The sequence below is a fragment of the Lynx canadensis genome, chromosome A2, assembly GCF_007474595.2.
Source record: "Lynx canadensis isolate LIC74 chromosome A2, mLynCan4.pri.v2, whole genome shotgun sequence".
Lineage (NCBI taxonomy): Eukaryota > Metazoa > Chordata > Mammalia > Carnivora > Felidae > Lynx > Lynx canadensis.
This window is the reverse complement of record NC_044304.2, coordinates 85755115-85775264: the sequence shown is the minus strand read 5'-3', so window position 1 is coordinate 85775264 and position 20150 is coordinate 85755115. Positions and strand designations below refer to the sequence as shown.

Here is a 20150-nt window from a genome sequence, read left to right as displayed (position 1 = left end):
CATGTTCATCAGGGAAATTGGTCTATAGTACTCCTTTTTAGTGGGGTCTTTATCTGGGTTTGGAATCGTTACATGCAAGGTTTTAAACCAACTTTCTATGCTGAAGCCTTCTTCTTCTTTTTTTTTTTTTTTTTTTTTAACCTTTAGCCAAGATTTTTTTTGAGTCTCACACTTTGAATGCTATGAAAACTCACCCTCCCTTGAGCTCTACACTTCCCTGGTCTTTTCCCCAAGTACCCCTGAACCTATCACTCCTGCTACCCTCCACCATCCTGATGCCCATGTCAGACACCTGCATGGCATTTAGGGCACTATTGCCTTCCTCAGCTATACACCCACTTCACCATCATATGCTGTGGATTCTTCCTCCAAAATAGATCTGTACCCCCTCCTGTTCTGACCGTCTCCAAATCAAGAGCCCCTTATTATGTTCAGCTAGGTTACTACGATAGCCTTCAAATAATTTTCCCTCCTTTAAATATTGCTCACCTTAAATCTGTTTACCAAACAGCAGCTCAGATGATCTCTTAAAATTTTACATTAAATTGTTTTGTTTGTGGCTTAAAATCTGTGACTTACTATTTGACAGAAAAGTGAATCCCAATTCTTCAGCATTTCTGTTAGTCCCTGAATGATCTAGCCCTGCTTCCCTCTCTGAACTCCTTTTATGTCATTGTCCTCAGTCATATGTGAGTGAGCTAAACTCTCCTCCTTTATATTTCTCTGAAAGTCTTCTCCCTGCCCCTAACATCATAGCCCTTTACATTGTTGTTCTCTTTGCCTTCCTCCATAGTCTTAAATGAAACATTTCTCTAGAATCACAGGAAATGTCATTTCTCACAGGAATTTCCCCCTGACTGCTCACAGTACAAACTAGAACCCACTCATGATATTGTCTCCTAGGGACTAATATTATATTGCTTTACAGAATGAATCATAATATATTGTAATACAGTAAGAGGCTCTATAAGAATAGTTAAAATCCCCCAGACTCTGTGTCACAGTGCTAATCTGATCCTGTCTCTTATTTGCTTTGTGACAATGCGCAAGTTATTTAACCTCCCAGTGCCTAAGTTTCCTCATGAATAGTAATAATACTTATCTTGTAGGATATTTGCAAAGAGGAAAACATTAATATTTCTAGAATAAATGCAGCAGAAGGCAGACATCATATATGTGCTTACATGTATGTATATGTTTGTGCATAATTTACTAAATGTCTGAAGGCATAAAACCATCACCTGCCATAATTTTTGACCTATGACAGGCTGATAGTAAACATTTGCTTATTGAATTAATGAAATGTGCAGTGCACCTTATAATTAAGCTTCAGTGATTTCCAGAGGAAAAAAAAAAGGAATGATGTTTTACATTTATAAAAGTATGTGATCAGTTACAAAGTTTATATTTTGGTTTGTGATCCACCTGTTAAAATTATTTAATTATATGTTTTTAAGAATATCTCCAGCATTTCATCTGGCCAGACCCCTACCTTCTAGAAAATATGTTTTTATTATTAACTTCATTTTGCAGATGTGACTCTAGGCCCCAAGAGCCCAAGTGGCTCATACAAATAGCAGAGTTGATCAACGGTAGGATGATCCCACTGACCTCTAGTGCCCTGGATCTCACTGCATTACTTCTCTTGTTCTTATGTTCTTTTGGAAATGCCCAGTGAACTATGTGAACACGTTTTGTGGGGTTGGTGATACTGCTTTGGTGATGATTGTTAGATTTTCACTTTTGGACAGGTATCAAAGTTTACATTCTCTCCTCCTGTAGCATCCTTGTGGTTCAGGGACTCGTCACTTAGAGCAAAACCTGTCTTCCAGGACCTGCTTGCCCTTAGCCTTGCCTTCATGATTCCACAACATTCTGTATATAAGCTGTGGAGTGATGGTTCTGAAAGGCCACCCATTGTTCCTAGTTCTTTCATATTACTTTCCTCCATTAAACCTGGTAGAAAAATTACTAACCCTCTATTCCTGTCGTTAAGTGTAATATTTTCCCGCCTAGCTTTTCCTTATGAGAGGCAAGCAAATGGCTAGTTTCTCCTTGAACCTGCTCCATATCATTTCTGGATTCTGAATACATTTCATTGTTTGTTGTTGTTGGGTTTTTTTCCCCCCTCTAAATGCTCGGATATTTGAGAGCTGAAAGGGATCTTACATAATTAAAGTCCCAAATTCATAATCAGAGAAGCTAAGCTTCATGAAGGTGAGTCACAGGCTCAGGGTTACAGTAGGAGGGAGGCTTAGATGAAAATTGCTATTTGATCCTCAGTGCACTTCAGTTACCAGTTTACTCATTTTCCTTTATGAAAGAAAAAGCACAACAGGATTGGGACGTAGAAGTCACAAATGCAACTAAAATTGTGTGATTGATTTTCATGTTCATTTGTGTATTTACTTTTGTGTCTTTCACAGTTTAACAGCAATGCCCAGGATGTGAGCTGTTTTCAGCACCTTGTCCAAGCCAACGTAAGAAATAAGAAAGTGCTGAAAGATGCAGTGAATAACATCACAGCAAAAGGAATCACAGACTATAAGAAAGGCTTTAGTTTTGCTTTCGAACAGCTGCTTAATGTAAGTATCCATACCATCCCCTTTTCTCTTTTATTACTGAATCATAGCATATGAATTTCAGTAGGCTGGTAGTTACTACTACCAGTAACTCTCAGTTACATAACTGTTGTTTTTCTTTTATTTAAAAAGCAGATGTGTCCAGGCAGTAGAAATCTTTGAACTACTTTTATTTTTAAATCCCGAACTCAAAGGCATACACCGTGTAGACATTCTTTTCCTTTTAGATCTTCTCTTCCATCATCTCTTTGAACTCTCTTTCCAAAAGAAACATTCATACGATAATTATTTAATTTTGCATAAGCACTTCAAACTTAGTTGGCATATTTAGAATATCATTTCTTTTTTCTTATTTTAGTTGCTGCCGTATTTATGTGGAAACTTGTGTTTTTCAGTCATCCAGTGGTTGGTAGAAATGTTTTAGTTTCAAACATCTATTTGGTTCTTAAAGTTGTTACTTAATGTCCACAAAGGTCCAAATGGCAGACATTAAGGGGAATAGGATATAAGTCTCAGAGCAGGAATTTCTTCCTCAGTGAAGATCTCTCCCTCACCAGATCACCCATCCACGTCTCCAGTTAGACTCTCAGACTCCGGCATGCTTGCTGCCTGCCCCATACCATAGCACGTACCTCACGCTGTGGACTAGTGTTTTCAAGTGGCCATGTTGTCTGTCATTTTGAGCTCTTCTAGAGCAGGAGTCGTCATTCAGGTTTTTATCTCTCATGAGGCACTATTATCACCATGGTTGAGAGTGTGAACCTAACCTTTCTATACCTTGGTTTCCTCACTTACACCATGGCATGTACAGCAGAGAGGGCCGTAGACAGGATTGTCCACAGAACCCGACACATAGCAAACCTCATGTGAGTGTGGGTTGTTGCCTTGGTATTGGAATCATGGTCATTATTACTATAGTTAATGACTAGCACGTGCCTGGTACAGAGTCAGCTCATCATTCAAACCATATTTGCTGAGTCACCGAATAGGCCCTTAAATGCAGTCTTGTCTGCAAGTCGGACTTGGTTGTTCCCTAAGTAAGGCTTCTAAAATAGTTTTCAAGATGTCTGATTGGTTGCCTCATTCATTTGTTCATTCGGCCAGTATTTATTGTGTACCTCACAATTTCCTGTCACATTACTATTGCTAGAATAGCAGAAGTAAACAAGGCTGTCTGATCTCAAGAAGGTCCAGCATGACATGGTAAATCATCATTCCTAGTACAATGTGTTAGTGCTGTTATAGGGCATTCACAGTGTGTTTATTTGAACATCACTGAGGCGGAGTTCGACTTACCCAAAGGAGGTCAGGAAAGGGGGGCATTTCCTTGAAAACAGGATTTTGAAAAATGAGTAGAATTTAGGTAGGTACACCAGAGAGGGGAAAATCACTTCAGAGAAAAAGAACAACATGGACAAAGCCACAGTCATATAAGACAACATGGCACATTGGAAAAATGGCAGGTGGTTTGGCATGGCTGGGACATAGCAATGCGGGAGCTGCAAGGGAAATAAAAAGGCCATGGGGTATCCGTTAATGAGGTGTTTAGGAGCAAATGAAAAGTTTATAATATGAGAATGACATGGTCTAACGAGTGTTCTAAGTTTAGCTGTTATAGAAATCCTGGTGTTGGAGTAAAGGCAAAAAAAATGTTAAGGAGGGTGATGTGGTGATAATCAGATAGTTCTCTGGACTAGAATGCTAGGTGGCTGGTAACACAGGAATCTAAGTAGAGGTATGTGAGGGTAGTAATAGCTCCGTTTCAGACATACCGAGTTTGCGGTGGTGATATTTATTAGATAGCATTAGATCAGCAAGTAAGGAGACAGAAAAGCCAAGTAGTTCAGTGTTGTAGTTCCCAGGGGAGTTACATTTGGTAAGATGCATACGCTTCTGAAATGATGTATGTTGGCTCATAGAAGGATGAAAACCCAGAACTTTGAAATTCAAATGTAATTGACCATTAGATTAAGATGTATTCTTTCTGTAGTAAAGAAATACAAGTTTGTGGAGTTTTTTGAAAGAAGTTCTTTTTCTTTTGAGTCAACCAAGTTGGTGGCATCTTAATTGCTCTTCTTGGTATTGTTAATTTGCCTCACTTCGTTCCCTCCTATTCAGGTTTCAGTTGTGAAATGATAAGGAGTCTCAAGCCTAATGTACTATTTCAGAGCCAGTCTCAGTAGAGAGGCCACATTAACTCCCAGATTCATTACTAGTTGCTGATAAAATATGATTTAACTCCTATTGGCCTCTCGTACTGCCTCTACAATTGTAAATTATTTTTAATCTGTTCTCCGTTATTCCTGAAGCCAGTCTCATCTGGTCTGCTTTCCACGTGTCCCTTACGTATTACAGTTCTTCATTTTAAAGTAATTTTCCCACGTGTCATGCCTTGCCTTATTCAAAGTTGAAGGGTATTTTGTTACCTCTTCCAAATACTTCTAGTCATCTTATTGCACAATGTCTTTCTCTGTTTTTTGTTTGTCATTGCAAGGTCTATTATTAAGATCCCTAAAGCAAGTATCAAATAGAATTAAATGTATCATTTATCCCACAGTACGCCTTAAATTAAGATTTGAATTAGTCCTCAGTTGCATTTCAGAAAATATTACAAATATACGGAGATGCATTTTTCAAAAAAAAAAAAAATTAAATATAAGTATGATAGATTCTGGGCTGTATACTGGCCACACAGAATACAAGGATAAGCAAGAAGACATGTAATATAATTTGTTATGAAATAACAAAATAAGTTACCAACTGTACTGTCATTTTATTGAAATAGTCGAGTTCTTTCCTTTTCTTAATTTGTTACAAATCGGTAACATATAATTGTTATGATTGTGTGATTCTTTAGATGGTTGCACTTCCTTTGACTAGTTGCTGACTTTGCTGGACCACGTGTCTACTCAGGAGGCTCCTCCTGGGGAAAAATCTTGTTGAAAGCAAAACATTTCTTCATTCCACCTTTTTTGTGTGTCCTAATATCTATCCTTCTTGGGAAACATTACTATTCTAATTACACAAATGATCAGCATGTCCCAATGTCCTTACCTACCCTCGTATTTGTGTTGAGTAATAACAATACCAACATTACTTCCAAAATTGGAACCAAGTTCTAATGAAGAACCTTGAATCACTTTTATGAAACAGTCTTTTAGGTACGTGTTATTTTGCCCATCTCATATATGTAGATAAAATGAAATCATCAAAGAAATTAATTCTAGTTAAGGGATTTTCAACACCTTTCACGAAAGCATTTTGATGATAAAATATGAAACTTTTTGATAAGTCCAATTTTCAGATGGCTTTCTTTAAAGAACTATGCTTGAATGTGACAAATTATATTAGTCACTATTTGAGTTTTCATAATACTTGGTTTAAAGCTTTACCTGCCAGTGTTCTAATGGCCTAGTCAATGGGATGCCATTATATGAAATGGGATCTTTCCATCAGTAGAGCATAATATTATCTTGATTAACTTTTACAACAAGAAATGAGATTTATCTTCTTTGAAAAGTGAGATATGTTTTTTTTTTTTTTTAAGAAACCTAAATACTACAAGACAATGAATGATTTCTTTCAAAAATAGTAATCATTTTAAGGCCAGGGCAGTGATGGCCTTTATGTTACTCAAAATCACATGTGGCTGTTGAGACTTGAAATGCGGCTGGTTTGAATTGAAATGCATTATAAACATAAAATACACACCAGAATTTGAAGAGTTAGTGTGAAAGAAAAAAAAATGTATATTAGCTCAATAATTTCCATATGGATTCCATGTTCAATTGATAATATTTTGGGGGTGACTAGATTAAATAAAATATATTAGTAGAATTAATTTCAGATATTTTTCAGACATTCTTTAGTGTGGCTTTTAAAATTTTTAAATGACAAATTTGGCTTGCATTATACCTCCATTCAGCAGTACTGAGCTGGAGGCTTGACATTTTCAGAGAAGCTGAGCGTTTGTAAAGTAGTGAAATCTTTTATTCTCAACACTTGTGCAAACACATTTCACAACAGTAGGAGCTTGAGATGATGATTTCAGACCTCAGAGAACTCCAGCTTTCTGAATTAGTTCTTCATCTTAGTGGCCCTTTGGTGCTAATCACTGTTTTCCTCTGTCTGACTCTTTGGGGACCTGAAGGTTTAAGGGAGGATTTATCTTTGGAATTGAGTCTTTCAGGATTCGAGTATGTGTGGCAGATTGAGAGAGGATAGGAGGACATTCTGGGATTAGGTATCAGCCTTTACAAAGATACAAAAGAGTGCTGGGTGTTAGGGATCAACTAGAAGTTTGCAGTTTGGGGCGGTAAAGTGAATAAAATATGGTGAAGGAAGAGGACAGGGAGCAAAAATGTTTGTCAATGGATTGAAAATACATGTGGAAGGGTATGCACGTTTTTCATTAATACCACTTATTTGTTTCTGGTACAATTACAGAGGCATAAAACTGACATAACCATTCATTTAAAATCCATTTATTAATCAACCACTGAGAGGTTATTACATGCCAGGCTCTTCAGGATCAGACAAGACAAAACTTCATGCCCTTACAGCACTTAACATTCAATCAGGGGAAGCCAACAAAATGCAAACAAATAAAATACATACTGTATACATAAAACAATGTAAAATGCTATGAAGAAAAATACCACCTGGGAGAGAGAGTACAATTTAAAGCCATTTTCAGCAAATTCTTCACTGATAGGTGACATTTGATCAAAGACCGAAAGGAAGTGAGACCCATGGATATCTGGGGGGTGAGGAGAGTCCCTTGTAGAGATGGGTCTGGCCTGACCCGAGAACTGGTTCTTTAGAGTATACTTACTGAACAGATACTACACCCTTCCTTGCAGTCTGTTTGTGCTCTTTCCTTATTGCTTCATATTCCTTACCTTTTTGTGTGTGAATGATACACATTTTTTAAATTTTATTTACAGTATAATGTTTCTAGAGCCAATTGCAATAAGATTATCATGTTGTTCACGGATGGAGGAGAAGAGAGAGCCCAGGAGATATTTGCCAAATACAACAAAGATAAAAAAGTGAGTGATTTTCTAGTATTTTCTTTCATTTTGGTATCAATGTACGTGGTTTTTAAAGAGTTGTGAGGGAGGGTCACTAAGAGGGGAAATTAGCATGCTGATTATAAAGTCATACGGATCATGGATTATAAACCACTGACACAGTTACAGAATTATTCAGCGTAATACTTTTTATGTGATCCTTAATTACCTTCTATCTAATTTATTAATAAAATAATTTGGACCTATAGAATCCTATCTGTTTCTTACGTATAAATTCTGTATGAGAAAATGTTATAGGAAGAGAGTAACCAGAAGAGAATGGAAAAATAGGAACAGTTTAAGCTTTTCTAGGAAAACTTTGTGATCATTTAATTATTATAGTAATACTAAAACTTCCTACATATGTCTAAAAATTATCTTCATAGACATTGTTCTGTAGATTTCCAAATGAAGCGATTTATAACAGCAAAAATTGCACCCTTATTTGAAAATCATTTTTATTTTGTCAACTTTCAAAGTAAAACAGCCAGGGGCGCCTGGGTGGCTCAGTCGATTGAGTGTCCAACTTCAGCTCAGATCATGATCTCACGGTCTGTGACTTCGATCCCCGCGTCGGGCTCTGTGCAGACAGCTCAGAGCCTGGATCCTGCTTCCGATTCTGTGTCTCCCTCTCTCTCTGCCTCTCCCCCACTCGTGCTCTGTCTCTTTCTCTGTCAAAAATAAATAAACATTAAAAAAAAAAAAAACAAACAGCCAGTTATTTTATCAGCAAAATGGGTTTATTCAGGAATAGCAGAAGAATTCCAGCTCAGGACATGTAAGCTACGGCAAGCGGTAGGCAAGTATCCTTATCAAAGAAGAGGAACTCTGCAGGGAAAAAAAAAGAGAGAGTTGCAAACCACTGCTTGAGCCAAAACCCACTGGAGGAAAGCCAGCGTTCAGGGTGGCGATGGTTTCTCCTTGGCTGAGTTGAGATATTTTGTTATTGGCTGAGCTCGTTCCTGGGCAAAGAGAAATTCTTTCTCCTGCTGGAGTGGGAAAGTAGGCTGTTTTTGTTGCAAATGCAAAATACTTCTTATTGGGATCTGCACCTGATGAGGGGTGTTAGGGCCTGAGACCTCCCCCCTTCCCCTTCTGGCTTCCCAACACCATTTTCGAGGAAGTTTCCTTTATTCAGTTTTACACACTCAATAGAATGTATTAGACAAATTCTTTAATATGCATAATATTTTTAAAGTATGCTGTTTCCATAAGGAATGAGGAATGTGAAGACAGGAATTTTGAGGTTGTAATATATTTGTTTCAGTGATTATGTAACTGCAGAAAAAAGTATCGTTGGGAGACCTATTTCGAACGTTCATCCATGTACCTAAACCTGCTGATACTGCAGAGGATATCAACTGTAACTAACTATCTTTCTAGCAATCCTACCATCAGTTTATTTCAACTTTCTTTTTTTTTTTTTTTTAATTATTTCAACTTTCTGACTGACTCTTCACATTTGATAAGAGAATGATTCTTAATTCGGTTTTCTAAAATGCTAAGGATCCATTAAGAACGTAATGATAAATCATAAGCTGTTTCTTGTGTTTCAAGAATTCCAACAGATATTACACATTGATCCAGAAGAACTCTCTATTGAAGAAAATGCCAATTCGCTTTGGTTTTAATTGCTGTTTTCACCATTTGGAGAGGTGTAGTTCATCATGAGCTCTAGTAGATTGTTTTATATGTATTTTAGGAATTAAAAGGAGAGAGGGAAAAGATGAATTAATATATTTAGATAGTTTTGCAGACACAGTATTGTGAATAATAATTGGGTACAGTATTGACGAAATGTTTTAGAATACTTTGAATACTCCTAGGTGCTTTTTAGCCTATATGTGATTGCAATATGATCGAAGAATTGAAAACATACACACACATCAAACATCAAATTCACTATAAATCTTTTTAATACTCAACTCTTTGAATACTTACATATACTGTAATTATGTTATGACATAAGTTTCATCCATAGGTTGAGGTTTTTTCTCTTTTTTTCCTAAGGACCTAGTGATTTTAATTGTATAGAGAAACCATTTCTTTTGAAAAAGTTAATAAATTGAACCATTGACCGAATACTTTCAGATGATAACTTGATGTTATAAATAGTTCTTTCCAAAAAAGTATCAGAATGAAAAGAAATGGGAAGATCCAGGTGCATTAATCTAAGATATAATGTACATTTAATTACCTTACTTAGTAACTTCTCATTTTTCAAAATTCAGGGCAATCATCACCCCCTGGAGGATGTCCCTGACACCCCCCTCCCCTTCAGGCTTGTTTGGATGCTTGTGCTCTGATCCCAAAGCACACTGTATGGGATCCTACATGTCCCTTACACTGTACTCTCCCCATGGGAGCTCTCCTTGGTCCCCTCTCTGGATTACTAGATCCCACAAGACTGGGCCTGTGTTTTGTTTACCTCTGAACTCTAGGTATCCAGCAGCGAGTTCAGATTTGGAGATAGTTTTTAATGCATGACAGTAAATGAATTGAGACTATCTCACAAAAGTTGGAAGCAGGATTTCTATTATAGGACAAACATGTAATTATGAAAATAACTTGGGGCAGGGAATTTTCAGCTTATTTAAATGTTCTAAATAATTCTAACATTACCATATTTTAAAGAACTCAAATAAAACAAATTTAATCAATATTCAACTGTAACTCAAAATTCTAGTAGTTAATCTTACTTTCATCATTTGGAAGTGAACTTTTGGCACCTTAAATTTAGTCATAATTTTAAGAATATGATTTTATGATAGAAGTATATAAGTACAAGCCCCACCATTTAGATCACTGTTTTTAAACGGATACAAGTTTAGATAAATCATCTTTTATTTTATTAATGTATCATCCAAACCTACCACCGGGAATCTCACTTACTTCTGGATATTTTTCTTCTTTTAAAATGGAAGGATTCTTGGGGCACCCGGGTGGCTCAGTCGGTTAAGCGACCGACTTCAGCTCATGTCATGATCTCGCAATTGGTGAGTTCGAGCCCCGTGTCTGGCTCTGTGCTGACAGCTCGGAGCTGGAGCCTGCTTCAGACTCTGTGTCTCCCTCTCCTCCTTGGGCTCTGTCTCTCTCTGTCTCTCAAATATAAATAAACATTAAAAAAAATTTTAAAAATAAAATAAAATGGAAGAATTCTTAAATTAATGTGGCAATGAATTTTACATATTATGTCAGAATTTGTCACAGACAAATCTTGATTTTAAGGAGTATATACTTTAACAAATTTAAATTAATAAAAAATGTATAAAAAGAGAAGTAATTTTCATCTACATTTGTAATTTTTTTCTCCTTGAAAACTGTATTTGCATCCAGGATTAACACAATAACATGTCTTGAAGGCATAGCATTAACGTTTTTTTTTTTTTTCCTTGTTTTAATACAAGAGGATTTATGTAATCAGGAAAGCAATAGTTTTTATCCTCTATCACAAATTGTTTAATTGAATAAATGAAGAATTTACTGGTTTAAAGCCATTTTTCCTTCTATGCATCCTAAAAAAGTCCAGTCTAAATATTAATATCTTGAAACACTGCTTCTCATCCCCTTCATCTTTTATAGGAACTAAACTATTAAACAAAGCATTTTGTGACATAGTAAACCACATGATAAACGATTCATATCACATTCACTTTTGTGAAACTAATGAACCCAGTCTTATGCAACAGTCTCTCTGTTTGCTCACATACTGACTCCTGTGCTTTATGGACACACACTTTTCTTAAGGGCACACACTTGTATTAATGCCAAAGCAACTTTGAAAATTAATGCTTAGTTTCTGCAATATTTAATTGTTATTTTTACCTAACATAAACATTAAGGTGTTCTTGGAATTAGATACTTGATTGTTTCTGTGATTCTAATTTCAGTGGCTGTAGCAAAGTTTTTGTGATAAGCACACTTATACATATATACTTACCTACATACACAGATATATCCGTACATACAAATTTATGCATATTTAATTTTTTTTTTAATTTTTATTTATTTTTGAGACAGAGAGAAACAGAGCACGAGTGGAGAAGGGGTAAAGAGAGGGGGAGACACAGAATCCAAAGCAGGCTCCAGGCTCCGAGCTGTCAGCACAGAGCCCGATGCAGGGCCCGAACCCACCAAATGTGAGATCATGACCTGAGCCAAAGTCAGACGCTTAACCCACTGAGCCACCCAGGCGCCCCTATATCTATTTTTGAAAACATTTTAAAGTTTATTTACTTCAGAGAGAGAGAGAGAGAGAGAGAGAGAGAGAGAGAGACAGAATCTGAAGCAGGTTCCAGGCTCCAAGCTGTCAGTACAGCTTGTGGGGCTTAAACTCACAAACCGTGAGATCATGACCTGAGCTGAAGCTGGATGCCTACCGACTGAGCCACCCAGGCACCCCTAATCTATTTTAAATGGGCATCCCCTCTGTCCATTGTATCTCCAGTAACAAGAGACCATGTGTGCTACTTTGGCATGAGCTTTCTAATATAAAATTGTATGAATAAAAGCCAGCTGGTGGTTGAGAAGTAAACGAGGGGTGAGAAAAGGGAAATCTGAATATAAAACATTTTTGTCTAAAATATTTGCAAATATCACAGGGGAATTAAGACCATCAACTCAAGGTCATAGTTTAGATACACACACAGGTATGAGTGTGTGTGTGTGTGTGTGTGTGTGTGTGTGTATCTCCATACTTTGTTTTTAAGGATGGAAGAGCTAATTCATTATTCTGTGTTACAGGTTCATAAAGAGACATACAGGGAAAGCTTATAGATACAAAACAGAAAAGTAATTGACAGAGATCCTTGAAAGAGGAGGGACAGATAGATGCAGATCATAGCTTCCTGAACTGAACAAGTAGTAATTATTTATAGCAAAATTGCTGTCTTGTCCTTCTTACGAACTCTACCTTGAAGTGTAATGGCTTCCCGCATTTTCTCATGTGGGAAAACTTTATTAAACAAAAAAAATCATCTGTTGGTATTCGCATGTTCCATATCAATTAACAGTGAATAGATGATAGCAGAAGATCACTTTTAAGTCGGGCCTTTGAGTGTATTTTTCTTTGGCCAAGACATCATTTTGTATAGTTAATTGCTTTTGCTAAGGGCATATGTGTGCATAGAGTATGTATATATACCCACCAAAAGTAGTGTGTGTGTGTATGTATATATATATATATATATATATATATATATATACGCACTTCATATATGACTTCAAATGGCTGTGAATGAATTTGAGGACCCCTTTCTAACTTCTCCTTATTCAGAATTCCCTACCTCCCACCCACCCACCCACTCAGTCTGAGAGAGTCACAGCCCACAGATACTGATATGGAAGATAATTAATTGTCTACCTTTGTCACGTAAGGGTGTACATGACCCAGAATGTTCAGTGTTTTTGCCATAAGCAAAAATCCCATAAACATCTTTGCCACAAGGATTTTCTTTGCAATTATTTTCACCTCATAACTAAATGGCCATAAGGCAATTTTGCCATAAGAGATAAAAAAATAATAATTGATTGGTAGTTTGGTTTGACAGTTCTGTTTTTTCAAACTGGTTGAAAGTCAGATTTCTTTCTCCTTCAATGCATTATTGTGTGTATTTCTGTATTATACTGTATAATTCTGTATAATTGTGATTATTCTATGTATTTCTGTATTACATAACTGTTAGCCCTCACAGTGGTATATACTGTGACACAGAGTTGTAAACCCACATTTCCTATAGAACTTTGGAATGTCTATCAATGGATATGTGCCAGTATGCCAAGAAGAAACAACAGTGTAGAAGGCTTTCACAGCACACACAAAAAATGCAAACTGAGTGACAATTATGCATCCTAGTATTTGGAAACTGATACCTCTCTTAACAAAGGAAGAGATTTTAGCAAACAAAGGAGGAAAAAAAAGTATAATGCCGAGGGAAGAGACAAATGAACAAGCAAAAAAACCAAAACAAGTATAACACAATGAATGAATGACTTTGAAGACCAGTGTTTAGGTTAACCCACAAAATAAGAGCAGTGAATTTTGCAGTATCGCTCTGAATCCACATTATACGTTTGGAACGAATTCAAATATTTTGTATTACGCAAAATAAATTCCTTTACATCTCTTGTTACTCATTTTCCATCTTTCGTTGTGTCTTTTTAAATGAATGACCCTCTTTTATATTTCATGATTTTATCTTTTATGGTGAAATTGCCTTAAAGCCAATATTTACGCCGCAAAATGTTTGCAGTGAAATTGCTTGCAGCAAAGATGTTTATGGTGACAGGATCTAGAACCCTGTATTACCAATCCCATACCTGCATAATTAATATTTGTTGCATAATCTATTACTCAGAATTTCCCTAGCCATGTTATTTTTCGAATGGCCAGTGTGCAGGGGCGCCTGGGTGGCGCAGTCGGTTGAGCGTCCGACTTCAGCCAGGTCACGATCTCGCGGTCCGTGGGTTCGAGCCCCGCGTCGGGCTCTGGGCTGATGGCTCAGATCCTGGAGCCTGTTTCCGATTCTGTGTCTTCCTCTCTCCCTGCCCCTCCCCCGTTCATGTTCTGTCTCTCTCTGTCCCAAAAATAAATAAACGTCAAATGGCCAGTGTGCAAAAATAAAATTTGATAGATGTAGTAAAATGCTTTCAATACTCTTAAAAATTCTCTATTTGATTATAACTTTATTTTAAAAGACGTCCTTTAAAACAAAGTTCCCTTGTGTTTTCAAAAAATATCAAAATTACCAAGTCATAAAGTTGGATGAGGTTTAACAGAAAACTCTGAAAACTACTCTTTGAATTCTGCCTACCCCCCTCCCCCCAAGCCTCTTGCTTGGCATAAACGTGGCTGCTGAATGCTTCATTTACATTCATTTTTCACCCAGATGACATTAGAAATCATTCAGAGCAACCCAGGTAAGTGTGATGAGGTGCATCCGGAGAGCTGATGAATGAGGCTGCAGATATACAGCACAATTTAATGAGGCCAAAAGGTTTAAGAATTAGAACAAAATGTTTGGATTCTTTGGAAGTGTATTACTCTTGGGAATTAATCTACCTGATTATAGATAGGTACGGCTTTAAAACTGAGTCTATGTTAATCTCTTCACACAGCTGTTCCATATTAAAATGCATTCACGTTACGATCTTTACCTGCAGCAGTCCCGTTCCTTAGGGTTCACCCGCGTGTACGACACTTCCTTAAAAATGGTGCCAAAACTAAAATGAACTCTATCACAGAATCCAAACAAATGAATAAAGGAAAGTGAAACCAGACACAGAGTTGAAAGATAATTCCCAGGCCTAGCAAAATTAAAGATATTTGATTTTCTGTAGAATGGCAAAAAGATTGGTTAACAGTACACACTTAAGATTGTCTAGCCAGTTAGAAAATAGTCCTCTGATGCCTAGCTTACTTCTCAGAATTAATCAAAAAATGCAAAAGCATCAACAATTTGTAACGTGAAAATTTCAAAATAACCAGTAAATTGAATAAGAACAAATGGAAAATATGATGCATGGATTTCAAAATAAAGTGTCGCCAAAATTATAACGGCATGACAGATGCATTGTTACTTTTTTTAGTTATTTAAAAAATGATTAGCAAAGTCTTTCCTATTTGTCAGATCCATAGTAGAAATAAATAATCTGTAGCCCACTAAAATCTAAACCAAGTTACAAATTATGGAATCTGGGTATGTGTTTTATATAGTAACAGTGAAAATTGTCAATTAATTTTTCAACAGATGGTAAGTAAAGTGATTTGTTGCCTTCTCTACTGTCTTTGCCTGGCTTCTCCATCGGGCAAGAATGAAGCCTTTGAAAGCAGTGTTTAAATATATGCTGCGCTGAGATTTGTAAAACATTGTAATACCGGGTAACAAATGCACTGCTTCTAAAAAGCTTCATTTTAGACATTTTGCCACTTGCAGCAGTTACTAAGAACTTTTCAGCTTTAGAATAGAAAATATGCTTTTGTTCAAAAAAACCAAATGTGTTATTTATGCTGGAGTTACTGTAGAGTTGATAACAGGAATCAACAGTAACATTGGCCCCTCAGCAGAGAGATTATCCATGTCAAAGTTGTGTGTGTGTGTGTGTGTGTGTGTGTGTGTGTGTGTGTGTCTTTCTGTCTTCCTCTCTCACAGATTTATTTACACTTGTTTCTCTTAGTATAAAATTAATGTTGATACTTTATTCCCTGAACTAAGGAAAATATTATCAGACACATTCTCTTCAGGTGTAATACTACTACCAAACATTTTACAGAATCCTTACTATCTAAAATCTAGTGAAAAATGGAAGTTGAGTGTTACATGAAGCAAACAGTATATAAGAAGACATACAGAAAATGTAAAGAAAATACACTTGAATTAATCTCTGGATAGAATTGTATCACCGAGAATCAGGATGGCCTTTTGTTTTTGTTAAATCGATGGACCTAAAGAGGCACGCCCTTCTGCTTTTTCTGAAGCTGCTTTCTTCTCAGATTAAGCATTCCAGTTACCATAGATATCTGCTCAGTCTTCCTAGAGCATAGAGCACTCCTTTTCCCACATACCCCATTATCATTCTGTGTTCAACACCATCTTTCCTCTGTTTTCGTTCTCTCAGGTTACCATTTTTGATTAATTATTTATCTGCTCTCTTATTTTGAACTTCTCTCGATGAAGGAACTTGTTCTAAAAAATAACACAGAACAACTTTAAAAAGAAAAACAGGGGCGGCCCAGGTGACTCAGTCTGTTGAGCGTCTGACTCTTAGTTTTGGCTCAGGTCATAATCCGAGGCTTGTGGGATTGAGCCCCTTGTCAGGCTCTGCACTGAGCAGATTCTCTCTCAGATTCTCTTTCTCAAATTGAGATTCTCTCTCTGTGCCCTCTGTCCCTCCCTCCACTGTGTCTGTCTGTCTGTCTGTCTCTCTCTCTCAAATAAAATTAAAAAAAAAAAAAAAAAGAAAAGCAAAATGCAATAGTCCTGTAGGTTTTATATATATTATCTTAAAGAACCGAACAGATATTCCTGTCACATCTTACATGTGGATACGTAACATAGATACATGCCTTGGGATTATGTTGGTATTTTACCTTTATTGATGACAATTACAATAAATCATCTTAACATCACATTATGAGGTGAGCTTGAAGCTCTATGAAGTAGGGGTTATGCTGATTTGTAAATGTACTTTTGAATCCTTTGAGGGTAGCACAGTGCTGGATGCATAGTAGTTGCTAAATGTTTACTGATATGGCAGACATACCTGTAAATACACAATCTGCTCCTAAGGTAAACTATACAAAAATAAAAAAAAATGTAAGAACAACGCAATAACTTTGTTCTTCTTTTAAAAGATAATCATTTAGGGGCACCTAGGTGGCTCAGTCAGTTAAGAGGCCGACTCCTGATTTTGGCTCACGTAATGTTCTCACAGTTAGTGGGACCCAGCCTGCCATCTGGCACCGCCCTGTTAGTGCAGAGACTGCTTGGGATTCTCTCTCTTCCCCTCTCTCTCTGCCCCTTCCTTGCTCGTGCACTCTCTCTCTCTCCCTCTCTCAAAGATAAGTAAAATAAACTTAAAGATTAAAAAAAATTAAAGATAATCATCTCATCAATATTTACTTCCATGTAATTCAAACATGGAGCAGAATTGATGTTCCACTCTTGCATGTATCATCTTATAAGTAGGGAGGTTTAAGTTTATATAAAATATGATTGTATTGATGGCATCTTTCCATACACTCTAATAAGTCTGACACACAGTTTTTCATGAGTGTTCTCATTATCAGTGTCAATGAAGTATTTGGCCTTACCCAAGCATGTCTAAACTAAATCAGTCTATCACTTATTTTCCGACCTCCCAGCTGATGATAGTCTTGGCCAAGCTACAGATTGCTTGGAAATGCAGTGTACCCATCACTTATTCTTCCTTTATCATGAACTATAAATGTATGCAGAGGGTAGGAGAACTAGAAATCACTTCCTTATTACCTGATAACGTGAGGGTGATTCATTGTAATCGTTGTTAATAATTTTTAAGTACCAACATAATCCCAAGGCGTGTATCTATGTCATTATGCATGCAACATGGAGGACATGGGAGAGATAAATCCGCTTGGTTCTTTGAGCGGCCGACTTCGGCTCAGGTCACGATCTCACGGCTCGTGGGTTCAAGCCTCACGTGTGTCAGGCTCTGTGCTGACAGCTCGGAGCCTGGAGCCTCCTTCATATTCTGGGTCTCCCTGTCTCTCTCTCTGCCCTCTCCTGCTCATGCTGTCTCTCTCTGTCTCTCAAAAATAAATAAAATAAACATTAAAAAAAATTTAAAAAAAAGGTCACGACTGCAAAACCTATATGACGAATGCATTTTGTTTTCCTCTTTAAAGTGGTTTGTTGTTATTTGCTTGCACAAATTCAACAGTCCTTGACTAAATTCTTGCCTTTGTCAGATGACTGGAACTTTCCTATACACATATCTCATATGGACACAGTGGCATTTAGACAATATTGGCGTCTTGTCTTTAATTTATCGCTAAATGTAATAAAGCAAGCCAAAGTTGCTCCTCTAGAAAGGTGTCATTTTGAATGATTTTGAGTTCTTTTTGAGGCATGGAATGCTGTTGTGTTACTGATGGAAAACGTTGCCCGTGAAATACTGATAATTTGACTCTAGAAGTTGTAGTTCTCTTCATCATCATCATCTTCGTTACCATAGTTCATATTGATTGATCTTATAATTTTCCATGTACCATAAGAGCTTTATATGTATCCTTTCATTTACAATGGGAATAATCATAGGATAAAAATATTTTTATTGCCATTACCATCATCCCCATTTTGGAAATCCAAAAACCAAAATGTGAGAAGTTAAATAACTTGTTGAAAGTCATACAGCTACTAAGTGGCAGAGTTAAGAATTTAAATGATCTGTAATCCGAATTTCATAACGTCTCGCGGACTGCACATAGCTGGTCATCTGTCTCTTTCTCCCGGGCCGCCTTGTGGCTGTGCCAATCATCATTTGCCCACCCAAGAGCCTTCTGTGTAGTCGGACTTGACCACTAAGGGACATGCTTTTCACAGCGTTAAGAGGTTAAGATGGATTAAACTAAGCCATCAAAACTCTGCAGGCTGCAAGTAGCTTTCAGATCGTTGGGCTTTATAAAATAAATTAAGTGTGAAAGGTGAATTTGGACACTTTTATTTATTTCATAATGCTATAAAACTAGGGATGTGGGTTATTCGAAGGCTCCAGATTCTGGTACACTTGTGAATTATGGAAACCGCTGTAGAAATTTCTCCTAAAATATTCAGTCCAATCTAGTGTTTTTATAGGCTTAATGCCAAAAATTTTAGTACACACAGTAAATTAATAAAACCCATTTCTGACATCATTTTTCTAACATGTTTCGATAGCTGAAGTTTTTATTTTAGTTTTATTGGCCTCTTTTCTTCATAGTCTCATTTCCATTATTCCTTGGAGATTTGCCTATTGTAAATTAAACTTGAACTCTGGGTAACTGATAATTGTTGAGGTGACAGTTTCCAGTAACTGGGTTCTGCTGGGAAACAAGAAATTCCTATGGCTTTTTAAAATAGGTTGACCCTGTGGCTTTGGAAAAATCTTAATTGAAGACAAGTATTTTAGTCTTCAACAAACAAAACAAAACAAAACAGATTAGCAGAAGTTCAAAATTGTAGGATAAAGTTATAAAACAGTGGTGTATTATAAGAAAAAAAAATTAATAATATGTCTTATTTGTTTAAAATAATATCAAACTTAATACTAAAATAATATATTTTAAATATATTCCAAATTTGTTGTTAATTAAAAGTTTTCTCTGGTCAACTGGGCCAGGCTTGACATTCAACATTAGACTGTTGGAATTACAGTGATCTGTTAAGAGAAAAATTGGTTTTTAAAGGAACTGAAGGCAAAATTATATACCTAACTTTTTTGAATGTGCTTATGTAACTAATCACGAGACAAAACTGAGGAGAAAGTTTTCATTCCCTAAGAATAATAGAGTACATAAAAGGTACGTGTATTAAGTATACTTTATTTTGCCTCAAAAAGTTTGCTGACATTCACTGAACAAGTCTGCATAACATAAAATAAAAAGATTAGGGATTTAACATGATATAAGTGTAATGAAACTGTCCACATTTTCAGTATGCTAGCTGACTATTAGCCTAGTTTAGGCTCCATGTTATAACAAACAGATTTAATTTGAATAACACCAAAGCCTGTCTTCGATCCATATGGTAAGGAGTTGAAACCACTCAAGCAGCTCTTCATTTTTTTTTGTCATTTAATATTTATTTTCATTTTTATATATGGCACTTTAACAGGTACGATATATACAGTACTGTTCCAGCCCAGTCAAGTATTTATCCAATACTATCTTCCCATGTTACTTCTCTGATCTCCAGGATTATGAAAAATAATTTTAAGCCCATTTATGACTGAGTCATATATGACTCTCAAAGAAGCAAAC

At 36.4% G+C, this 20150-nt stretch overlaps 1 protein-coding gene across 1 annotated transcript in view; it reads left to right on the top strand.

Moving 5' to 3' along the window:
• Positions 1-20150, top strand: part of CACNA2D1 (calcium voltage-gated channel auxiliary subunit alpha2delta 1) — a 494736-nt gene that overhangs the window by 400015 nt on the left and 74571 nt on the right. The window contains 2 exon segments of the mRNA XM_030307860.1: positions 2427-2585; positions 7529-7633. Of these exon segments, the coding sequence (XP_030163720.1) occupies positions 2427-2585; positions 7529-7633 (264 nt within the window).